A 12,104-nucleotide genomic window follows, 5' to 3' on the forward strand; every position below is an offset into this window, starting at 1 on the left:
TGATGCAGTGGGTAGTATTTTGGACACTCACTGCCAAATTTAATGAACTCCCTTCGGAGATTAAGATGACTTAAGGAAAAGGATATGTTCCTTGTCAACTTAATCTTTTTATCCATTGGTAAGCAAATGTAGGTCATTTAAAAAGAAAATGTAATTTTTGAGCCAAGCCACGAAAGGTGATGTTTATCTTGATTAGAGATGTGGAAACCGGTCTGACAACAAACAGGGCAGTGGGTATAAAACAAATCTGTGGCTGTCAGACCGTCAGGAGGTAGCAGGGGCAAGCAAGATGTTCTTCCTCGTGATAACCCTAACTTTTGGACTAGTCAGTGCAACTACAGAGCTCCAGACTAACCAGTGTAAGTACATTAACTTTAACATGCAATTTACGTGTTAGTTAGGAATAATTGAATATAATCATCTTAAATACAATTTCAATGTTTCAATAAACTAACACACACTCAGAAGAGCGCACAGCAGTGCAAATTAAAAATGAGGTAGTCTCAGATTTAGGTATCAAAATGTTAGAGAAATTAGCTCACCCAATAGGAGTATCTTCCCTAACACCATAGTCACTTTCCATCTTAAAGCTCAGGTCACTTTCAGCACATAAAATACCAAAGAGTTAGAAAATGTTGATCTCAGCATTAACAATGAAATGTTATGGGAAACACAGATGAACTAGTGAAGTGCAGACCAAGTGTAGAATGCATATTAATATAGATATTATGGATGTGACTGACAAACCTTTTAGTACACCTGTGTTTCGTGTAAACTGTTAGAGTAAGCTCTTTTCCAGGAAAGGTTAGGAATACACTCACATTTGTTGATGGCAGTAAAAGGATTGTTTTATAGGGAAAACATTATTCTTATAGAGAACAAAAATATATCTGAAAATAAATGCGTGCTATCATTTATACTTGCTGGATTTGTGAACTGATATGAATTCTGCATTTGAGTACTTCAGTAGGTCTATAACTGACAACGATTTTGTGGACAGCTTCAAGGGTTCTTTGTCAATCTCTTAAAGTTGAAACTTTACTGCAAATGATAGAGAAAGCCCACTGGTATTTCCACCCAGTTCACAGGAATTTTGGAAATCCAACCAAATATGAGGATCGTATTAGAAGTTAAAGAATGAAACACCTATGGTGAAGGTAAATCAGGTATTATTGAACAGAGAAAAGTAAAGTGAAACTGAAATTGCACAAACCAACCAAGTCTGGTACAAGAGATGGCAAAGAATCCTTAGAAGACAGGCATTGGCATAGCCAATAGGTCTCGCTTTTGGGACTTTATGTGTTTAGCCAAAACATTTGGCTATGTTGTAGAGCACTGTGGCTGATGTGCATCATCTTAAAACGTTATAATAAAAAGTGTTACCTATTTTTGTTACCTTTATACAAACCAAGAAGGCACTATATACAACTGAAAAACCTGATAACAAAAAAATGAACATAAATTCTGGTTCTAGCAAACGTCCCTCAATTAGAACCAGGACAAGAGGAGAATATCCCTTCATTGATAAACAAATCACTCCATTGGTTATCCAAGAATATGGCTTTTAAACCAGGAGGCAGGGATCAGCTGGCACAGGAAGTAGTAAAAGCTAGAAGGGTCGAATGGATCGGAGGTGGCATTAAAAAGTTTACGGGGGATTGCGTGGTGTTGCACCTCTCAGATCCCGAAGTCCTACCAAACATACTAGCTAATATATACCCCCCTCAGCGAAGATCTACAGAAATAGTGCCATTAACGCTGGATTTCTTTTATACAAAAAAGGGAAATGCCATAAATCCAACGTTGTTAAAAACTAAATGGAACCCCGTTATAAGAAAAGCCAAATACCCGCCAAACAAAAGTAACTGGGGAATTACGTTAGAAAATAGGTTCTCTGCCATATCAGGACTAAGCCAATGTGATTGACTGGATAACCAGAGGAGTGCAGGGCAACCAAAGATTATAGAGGTTCAGCATGGGAACCCTAGTCCTACTATGATAGAAGAAACAGTTCGTAGGATACTCGACCCTAGAGGCTGTACCACTAAACTAGTGGAGAACAGCTCATCAGCTGCCCAATCAGGTATTAAATTGATTGAAGTAAGGTCCCTACCTGGTGAGCCTTCCCCTAACCTGACTACTCCCTTAAATAAGAGGAGTATGGAAAGAGGAAGTCCCATCAAGATCACCTCTTGGAATATTGCAGGTATCCAACATAAAATTGAGACCCCGGAATGGTGTGACTTTATAGATTCTTATGACATTGTACTGTTACAAGAGACATGGTCAGTGTCACCAGTATTTCGCCTGGGATTCCTAAACTTTCATGTGCCCGCGAAGAAGAATCCAAAGGGACGCCCTTCAGGGGGTTTAATCATCTGGATACGGCAAGCTCTGCAATGTACCACTAAGCAGAACCTTATTTCCAACAGTGACCTACTTTCTATCCTGCTTACTTGCAACGATGGTTGCAAGCTGGCAATATACAACATCTATGCTAGGGGGACTCTAGGGGGTATACCCTCAGATATAGTAGTAGATCTAGATGCGGACCTAGAGAAGTTATCTACCCAGTATAACATCTTAGTAGGAGGAGACCTAAATACAACATTTGAACCTCTAGGTTGTGAGGACAATGATCTGACTTACGAAGAAGACACCAAATGGGGAATTCCTCAGTTAGACATTCCAGTGGTTAAAAAATGGTCACAAGTAGCTATTCAGGTGAAAAGCTTATGCCTATCCAGAGGACTGAGGGCAGTAAATGGCCGTACTCCTTCTGATGCTCAGGGTAGGCATACCTTTGATAACCTAAGATCAAGTAGTAGAATTGATTATATTCTGATAGATGTTAGAGTCTGGAACAAAGTGATCGACATGCAGGTCATATCCAGGTTGGAGAGTGATCACAACCCTCTGTCTTTAATATTTAACCTTGAACAAAAAATTATGACAGAAAATTTAGCTAGGAACCTTATGACCTCAGATGTTGTTTTATCAAACAACGTTCGTCATGTCAGATGGGCAACTTTAGTAGCCAATGCAGAGGATAGGCAGGTCCTTGAGGGGCTAGTTATTGATGAAGTTGCCAGACTGCAGGTTTTAATGAATGATGGAAATTTTAAAATGATAATCGAAGAGTCACAGCCAAAGTTCTTTGCCAACCTCCAGAAGTTATTCTTGAAAGCTGGCAAGAAGAAGAAGGGTAACGGACAACCTATAAAAAAGGGTTGGTACGACCAATCATGTAGAGTAGCAAGGCATAACCTTAGTAATGCTCTTAGATCTAAAACGGGAGTTCTGAAAGCCAGGGACGAATATAGAAAAACCCAGGCAAAGGCAAAAAAGCAATGGGATGAGAATCTCTGGTTAGAACTGAAGAAGGCATGTGCTGACAAACATCAGAAAGAGTTTTGGGCCATATTAAAATGGGGTTCAGGGGGTGTAGCGGAATGCCCAAAAAATCATGTTCCGAAGGAGTCCTGGGTTGACTTCTTTAAACCCCAATATGCTGACAATATAGGCCCCCAGGTAGTTCCTCCTCCAGATAGGGTCTTCTTTGCCAATGGACCATTCACACTAAAAGATGTACATGAGGCAATGGATGGAGTGACCAGAGGCAGGGCACCAGGCATTGATGGTATACCGGCTGACGTTTTCTTATTAGACAGAGATAGCTGGTGTAAATATTTCGTATGGCTCGGGAATGCTATCGCACAGGGGGCAAAGATTCCCACAACGTGGAAAGGAGCAGAAATAATTCCAGTTTACAAAAAAGGAGATAAGGCTCTAGCAAGCAACTACAGGCCAATCAGCCTTATCGACTGTGCCCAAAAATTGATGGGTAGGCTGGTTCAAAACAAGTTGCAAGCCTGGATAGTTGACAAGGACATTCTTTCGCCTTATCAAGCCGGATTTCGCCCTTTAACCAGCTCTGTTGACCAAGTGTTTCACTTTTTAACTTTATATTGGAAGAACGTCACCCTGCTAAATGGTCCCCTGTTCGCTGTTTTTGTTGACCTAAAGGCCGCATTTGATTTAGTTCCCCGTCAAAAACTTTGGGATGTTTTAAGGGATTTAGGAATAAGCCCGGAATTACTAACTTTGCTTGTAAGACTCCACGAGAACAACTATGCCCGGATTAGGTGGGGAACCCAGGGGGAGGTCACGGAAACCTTTCCTGTGGAGAGAGGAGTAAGACAGGGCTGTGTCCTGGCCCCCACGCTATTCTCCCTCTACATAAACGGCATTGTGGATTTCCTGAAGCAAATTCCGACGGACGCTCCATTACTAGATGGGAAGCGAGTTCCAGTACTTATGTTTGCGGACGACACTCTGCAGGTCTCGCGGACCCCTAGCGGTCTACAAAAGACATTAAACGCTTTTGGAGAATTCTGCCGGATCCGAGGCCTAGAAATAAACACATCAAAGACAAAATTTATGAATCTGAATCCCTCCAAGAAATACAAGGGGAAAATGGTTCACAATGGGGCTTTCTTAGAAGAAGTTGACGCCTTTACCTATCTAGGCATCTCTCTGAATGCTAGCATGAATTGGAGATCTCACATGGACTTTGTAATGTTAAAATATAATCAGTTGGCGGAAATTTCAAAACCGGGACGCCACCACGAGCCAGACCACGGAGATTGAGCACCCGACTACAGGTGCTCGGTGGTTACTACCACGAACACCGCGTTCCACTGCAGACCGGTGTCCCCTACAGCTTCACTCTATGCCCATACTGGAGTTGGACATTAGAAAGCGGAAAAAGAAATTTTGCCTGGGAACCATTAGATTCCACGGCGAACGTTCGGTTGACTTTGAACAATTATTGTACCAAGTCCTTGAATTTCTTCAATACCCAGAAAAATGCTGAATTTAACACTGGGATATCCACTGGGCTGACTTATTCGTATCTGATGTGAACACCATTTCTTAATATACGAAGGCTATATACCTTTGAAGAGCTTTTGCCATTTGCTGTTCGATCCACACGGTGGGACCAAACAGGTTGACAACTTTAAATTGAACCAATTTGCCCTGACGAAGTTCCACAAGGCTAATGGAACGAAACGCGTTGGCTGTGCCTGTATTTGACAAAAATTGCTAAATAAAGAAGAAGATATACAATATACTATTCTTCCTTTGGACTCTAATTGTGTGCACCTTCCACTTTCTGTTTTTGTATCTCTGACTCATACACCTATTGGTAGCAGGTGTAGGAAGAAGTTTGCACCACCCAGAATTTAGAACGACAGAACTAGTAGTGCTTGACCTGGTCTGCTGCCTTGACCTTTTGGAACTTTACTTCAAAAATTACACCTTGAACACTTGTGGTCCGTAACTGACCCAGATGACTTTCCTTCCAAGAATACATTAAAAAAGCTATACTGGGAAATGATAAATAACGCCGCGTTGGTCTCCAGCCAATCTCCCGCCTTGACATCCCAGTTTCTAGAGATAAAAACTTTCCCTATGTTTGAACAGTACTGGGATTTGATCTCCAAGCCTCTAGATAGGAAATTGTTTTTCCAGTTCAGAGCCGGCACCCTGCCCCTAAATGCTTTTACTGTTAAATGGTCCCCTGATAATGTTAGCACATGCTTTTATTGTAAATCCCATGTAGAAGATATTTTGCATTTTTTATTCGTATGTCCATTATACGCTGTCCCAAGGAACAGGTGGCTGAAACCGGCATGTAAAAATCTGGGCACAAGGAGATGTGTCGAGGCTTTCAGGGTCCTGAAATCAAATTGTGCCCCTCAACTTGCAATTGCAGTGGCCAAATTCCTGGGATGGGCTTGGATTATACGCACGCGCACTTTAAAACCCCCATGAACTACATGAACTTCCTTTGGCCTGTGATGATACTTTTTAATGTGTAAATTTTAAAGATTCTTATTCGCCAACAATGCACTAATGCACGTTATTTAATATGTTTTTTACTATTAGACTAGTATTTATTATGTTTAGATAGGGATGAAAGCTTTTATGACAATGTTGTCGAATAAAGTATTTAAACCTGAACCTGAACCTGGAAAACATTATTCTTATAGAGAACAAAAATATATCTGAAAATAAATGCGTGCTATCATTTATACTTGCTGGATTTGTGAACTGATATGAATTCTGCATTTGAGTACTTCAGTAGGTCTATAACTGACAACGATTTTGTGGACAGCTTCAAGGGTTCTTTGTCAATCTCTTAAAGTTGAAACTTTACTGCAAATGATAGAGAAAGCCCACTGGTATTTCCACCCAGTTCACAGGAATTTTGGAAATCCAACCAAATATGAGGATCGTATTAGAAGTTAAAGAATGAAACACCTATGGTGAAGGTAAAGCAGGTATTACTGAACAGAGAAAAGTAAAGTGAAACTGAAATTGCACAAACCAACCAAGTCTGGTACAAGAGATGGCAAAGAATCCTTAGAAGACAGGCATTGGCATAGCCAATAGGTCTCGCTTTTGGGACTTTATGTGTTTAGCCAAAACATTTGGCTATGTTGTAGAGCACTGTGGCTGATGTGCATCATCTTAAAACGTTATAATAAAAAGTGTTACCTATTTTTGTTACCTTTATACAAACCAAGAAGGCACTATATACAACTGAAAAACCTGATAACAAAAAAATGAACATAAGTAATGTCTCCTATTTTTTGTATTTGCACTGCTGGCAACTTCTTCCTGCCTGTTCTCATGCTTCTTTGTTATAATTTTGGTTTGTTATGGGGGAGGACATAAGCAACATGGGAGTGGAGGTTGTAAAACAGTAGTTTAATTAGAACACCAGCAGCGAATGGACAGTATGGGAGAATCAACAGATGCCAGATTCTGAGGGCAGACTGCCGTGATGCTTAGGCGATGTTTAGGTGATGCTTATGCGAAATGGTGGCGGTGAGTGATGTTTGGTGCTCAGGTGGTGCCACTATATGGTGTGGATTGGAGGTACGTTGTGGTTTATGGAGTTGTGAAATTAATTATGTTGTTTGGTGTGTAATTATGTGATGTGTTTTGGAAATGTGAGGATTTGAATTGTGTGGCCTGGAACTGTCGTGTTGAGTGAAATTATGCTTAGTGAAATTGTGTCATGGCATGGAGTGCATTTATATTGATTGGTGGTATGTGGCTTAGAATGTGTTTATGTGGAGTGTATTTATGTTCCATTGAGTAGAGTGTAATTATGTGGTGTGTAATTATGTGGCACTGAGTGGTATTATGTTGAGTGTATTTATATTGCATTGAGTAGAGTGTAATTATGTGGCATGTAACTATTTTGCACTGAGTGGTATTCTGTGGAGTGTATTTATGTTGCATTGAGTAGAATGTAATTTTGGGGCATGTAATTATGTGGCACAGTAGTATTATGTGGAGGGTATTTATGTTGCATTGAATAGAGTGTATTTGTGTGACATGTAATTATGTGGCACTGAGTAGTATTATGTGGAGTGTATTTATGTTGCATTGAGTAGAGTGTAATTATGTGGGGGTAATTATGAGGCACTTAATGGTATTATGTGGAGTGTATTTATGTTGCACTGAGTAGAGTCTAATTATGTGGTGTGTAATTATGTTACACTGAGTGATATTCTGTGGAGTGTATTTATGTTGCATTGAGTAGAGTGTAATTATGTGGTGTGTAATTATGTGTCACAGTGGTATTATGTGGAGTGTATTTATATTGCATTGAGTAGAGTGTAATTATGTGGCATGTAAACAACGTGCTACCAAAACACAAGCGAATCATGCTGCCCGTAGCCTACAACAATCACATTCTGCCAAAAGCATCGAATTGCAGGAAAGATCTGTTTGCTTACCGCACGCAAAGTTTGTTTTGATCTTGGCAGGAGTGCATTTTAGTATCGCTTCAGTGGCTTCACGTGATGGGAACCCAGTTGTTGACAAATGTTGTTTTTCATCTTTATGGGCTTCCACCATGGATTCAGAAAGCCTGACATGCATTCAAAACTTGCAGTGGAGTAAACTGAAAATGAAGCTGTCATGCATGAGCAAATATGTAAAGAACTAGAGAACGCTATCTGCTTCAAAGAGCTGCATGTGGAGTGAGCGCCTCGCACCCTTGCCTCTGAACGGACTGCCTCTTACAAAGATTAAAGGAGGGACTGTCCTGTCGTAGAGGGGACGGGAAATGTATTCAGAGAGCCATGATCAAGTAGAACTCTATTTTATATTAAAAGTCATGTTGTTTATAATCCAACTGCTCTGCTGGCAAGTGTACATTCAAAATAATAACCAGTGAAGCACATGTTGAGAAGAAAGGGGATTACATTAAATAAATATAGCCCAAACCACTACCGGGCGCAACTCCCAGTCAGTCATAAAAGCAGGGTCAGTCCAGGGCTCTACCTTGCCAGAGTGCGCCTATAATATCGATATGCAGATAATTACAAATACTGCGGCGGGCGGCCTGACAGGACCTCGTCTTGGCCAATGCCAGGCAATTAAACAGCTGCGCTTCCACCCCACACTCAATGCCACGCGCCCAGGGCTGGTGCGCTGGCACGAGACTCGAGCGCACAGGCTGCGTCCAATTCCAAGTCAAAGAAAGTGAAAATGCGCACCGATAGTCACAAGCACTTCCCTCCGTGCACTGTACGGGCGCAGTGTGACGGGGATGAGGGCACATGACAGCAAGGCCAAGGAAAGCCGAGTCAGGACACTAAACAAGCATTGATCCATTTTGTCACTGTTCAAAGCATTTCTTGCATCAGCTGCCGTCTTTTTGCTGTTGACAGAGAAGCCCTGATCATGCGAAACTCCACGTACACATACTTTCTATAGCAGGTACATTGCTGAGGTAGATGGGTCTGTCTGCGCGCTCTTCTGGATGATCACCCTTCTGTACAAACTGTTCAGTAGGTGGTTCTGAAAGTGTGTAGTAGAGCAAAGTGTACAAATATAGGCCTACCATCCCAGGCCATCTTCCATCTATGCCTGTAACTTCATATTGTATGAAACTAGGTACAGAGTAACGGAGCGCTGTACAACAGGAGGGGTTTACAAAGGAGAGTACGCGACCGCAGTAGGGCATGGTCGAGAGTAGGCTTGCTTAGAATTCTGCGCATGTGTCACTCACTCTCTGCTCTCCGATTAGTATTATTATCCCTGGTACTGGGTTTAGAAATTAAATTGTTTCTTACATGCTTGTGTCTGGTTGGGATCAGGGCCGGACTGGCCATAGCGGGCACCGGGCAATCCCCCAAGTGCGCCGCACGGGTGTGGGCTGGATGTGGGCCCCTAGGGGCCGTTTTTGTTACATGGCCGTTTTTGCAGCATAGCTGCAAAATCGCCACTGTACCAAAATCGGCTGAAAACCGTCCCCAGCAAAAAGCTTGGCGGCACCCCTAACCCCCCCCCCCCCCCCCCACCCCCCATTGGGGGGGGGATATGGAGGGGGAGGGGTGGCCGAGCACTTTGCCAGGGCTGGTTGTGGTTCCCAGTTGGGCCCTGGTTGGGATTGCATGAATAAGCAAAATAAAAACAAGCATTTGCAATGTAATAGGTCTCGCATTTACTCGAGTTTGAGCTATTAGCATTGTAAATGACATTGCCTTTTATTATGTTTTGGTTTTTAAAACAGATAAATGAAAGGCATTGTCATTTATAATGCTAATTGTTTATACACCCAGTTATAGACACGCACACCGAGACAGAGATGTGCACCGAGCGACAGAAACATGCACATAGAGAAGCACACACAGAAACGGATACAGAAACGAGCACACTGGAAAAAAAAAACGCAGACAGAGATATGCACACAAGAGGGAATGTCACTTTTAGGGGATGCCATGGCAGAGAGGCGTGGGAGGTGGGCTGGAATGTACAGGGAAGGAAACATACATTACAATTTTTTTTCAATTACAAGAGAACAATGGGAAAACACAGAGGGGGTGACCAAATACAACAAAGTAAGTGAGGGAGATAGATAAAAACAAGACCTATTGGCGATGCCAATGCTTGTTTTACTAGTAGGTGTTGTTTATTGGCACCCGGCAGTTAGGGTTTCTTAACTGAACTGCGCATGTCAGGGTGACTGGTGTTTTGCTTATGGCCTGCCCTACATGTCCGGTTCAGGCTAAATTAGTCTAGCAGCTGGTTTTGCCTGAACTGGACATATTTATTATCAAAGGATTAAAACCACTGCAGTCAGTTTTTGTCATAATCGGACTTAGGTGTGACCCTGGTGTGGTTTTATCGGGGTTTCTACATACACGGTCTTGTAGATTGTTCAGTGGACTAATGCATCCAATCTAGGAATAAGTGTTTGGCCTCATGGTCACAACGTCAAATACTGGTGGGTACGTACAGCCTTTCATCCTTCCAAAATCAATAAAATGTACCGAGTTGGATATCAATAAACATCCGTTATTTTAATGCCAAGAGAAAATGTTTACTTTGCAAAACAGGCGGTGATGCGGTCAGGGAACAAAACAGTATTCCATCTTTCTCCTTGTCACTGGCGCTTATCTGGCAAAAGTACATTCACCTTCATCCTGTGGGCATTTTAAGTCATAGAGTTGGGCGCCCTTCTAACAATGACAACAAATATATCAGTATGTGTTTTTAAAGCACAATGACATTGTATCGGCCAAGCACTTCACTAAACAAACAAGTTTTACAACTAAATTGAATAGAATTGATAGAGGACAGGCGGCTTGCTCAATGGAATTTAGACATGCAGACTGAGAAGCATCTCCGCAGAAAGCACTTGACACATTGGGATCTTAAGGGCATCCCTTTTCATGAACGCTAGCTCGAAAATTCTCCCCCTGAGGCTCAAGCCTGGCACTGATAAAATGAGCAGTGTTTAGTAAACAAAGGCAACCCTATTCATACACAACCAGGGCATACGAGAAATACAGAACAAGCACTGGCGTTGCCAATAGGTCTCGCAGTAGGAAAGTTTGAGCTATTGGTTTTCTAAATGACATTTTATTTTTTTGTTTTGTGATTTACAATGCCCATACTTTTAACTTTTCGCATTAGGAAAGTTTGAGCAATTGGTATTGTAAATGACACTTTTTTAATTTATGTGTTGGTTTTGAAAATAGCAAAATTAATAGCTTTGTCAGTTACAATGTCAATATTTTTAACTTTCGCAAATGTGACACCTATAGCATTTGTAATGCAATGTGTGTTGTATTCACGGGACTTAGATGTATTGATATTACAAATAACAATGGCTTTTAATTTTGTAAATAATTAATACTTAAATAAAAGTTATTGTAATTTATAATGGCAATAGCTTAAACGTTTGTAAATACATTTTGTGAAGATTATGTTCAGTGTATTTTATTGTGACGAAAATCCAAGAACATTGCATTTGCACCTACACACACATATGTGTTGTAGCACTGAGTGGTGTGAGGGTGTGAGGGTGAGGGGGTGTGAGGGTGAGGGTGAGTGGGTGTGTGAGTGTGTGAGGGTGAGTGAGGGGGTGTGAGGGTGAGAGTGTGTGAGGGTGAGGGTGTGAGGCTGAATGAGGGTGAGAGAGTTGTGAGGGGGGGTGAGGATGAGGGGGTGAGTGAGGGTGTGAGGGTGAGGGGGTGTGAGGGTTGGTGAGGGGGTGACGGTGGGTGAGGGTGAGGGTTTGTGATGGTGAGAGGATGTGAGGGTGTGTGATGAATAAAAAAAATATAAAATAAAATACATTTGTATGCGCTTGCACAATGGCAATACAAAAATGCTCAATGCATAATGGCACGTTTGCATAAAGCAGAAAGTAAAGTCAGACATCAGTGAAGTAGCCATCTTTAAAGACAAAAGTATAGCCTTCTGATAAACGTAGTAACAACCAAAACATGCAGTTTTAGGAGGATGCCTGTAGGTCTACCCAACCTGAGCACAGTATGGACACACATAGCAGAGAATTTAGAATCTGTCAGCGGACCACATGCCAATGATATGAGAGTGCTTTTATATAATCTCTCTCTGCGAATAGTGCGGTGTTAACATCCTGCCTGTGTATCAGTCTATGTAAATCACGTGCTACAAACATGTTGTCCTTGGGGTGACCTACGTGTTTGCTTTCCATAACCACAGGCCAGGTGCACATGAGGAACCATACACAGGCTGTGAGGTTG

The 12,104-nt window shown here is 41.7% G+C and overlaps 1 protein-coding gene across 1 annotated transcript in view; it reads left to right on the forward strand.

Annotated features, from left to right (window-relative positions):
• The first annotated feature begins 280 nt into the window (after positions 1-280).
• The window catches only part of LOC147698862 (uncharacterized), a 67,721-nt gene continuing 55,897 nt past the window's right edge, over positions 281-12,104 (forward strand). The window contains exon 1 of the mRNA XM_086935467.1: positions 281-359. Coding sequence (XP_086791593.1) covers positions 290-359 — 70 coding nt within the window. The 5' untranslated portion in view covers positions 281-289. The remainder of the gene's footprint in view (positions 360-12,104) is intronic.

Source organism: Lissotriton vulgaris, chromosome 8 (genome assembly GCF_964263255.1).
Source record: "Lissotriton vulgaris chromosome 8, aLisVul1.2, whole genome shotgun sequence".
Taxonomy (NCBI): domain Eukaryota; kingdom Metazoa; phylum Chordata; class Amphibia; order Caudata; family Salamandridae; genus Lissotriton; species Lissotriton vulgaris.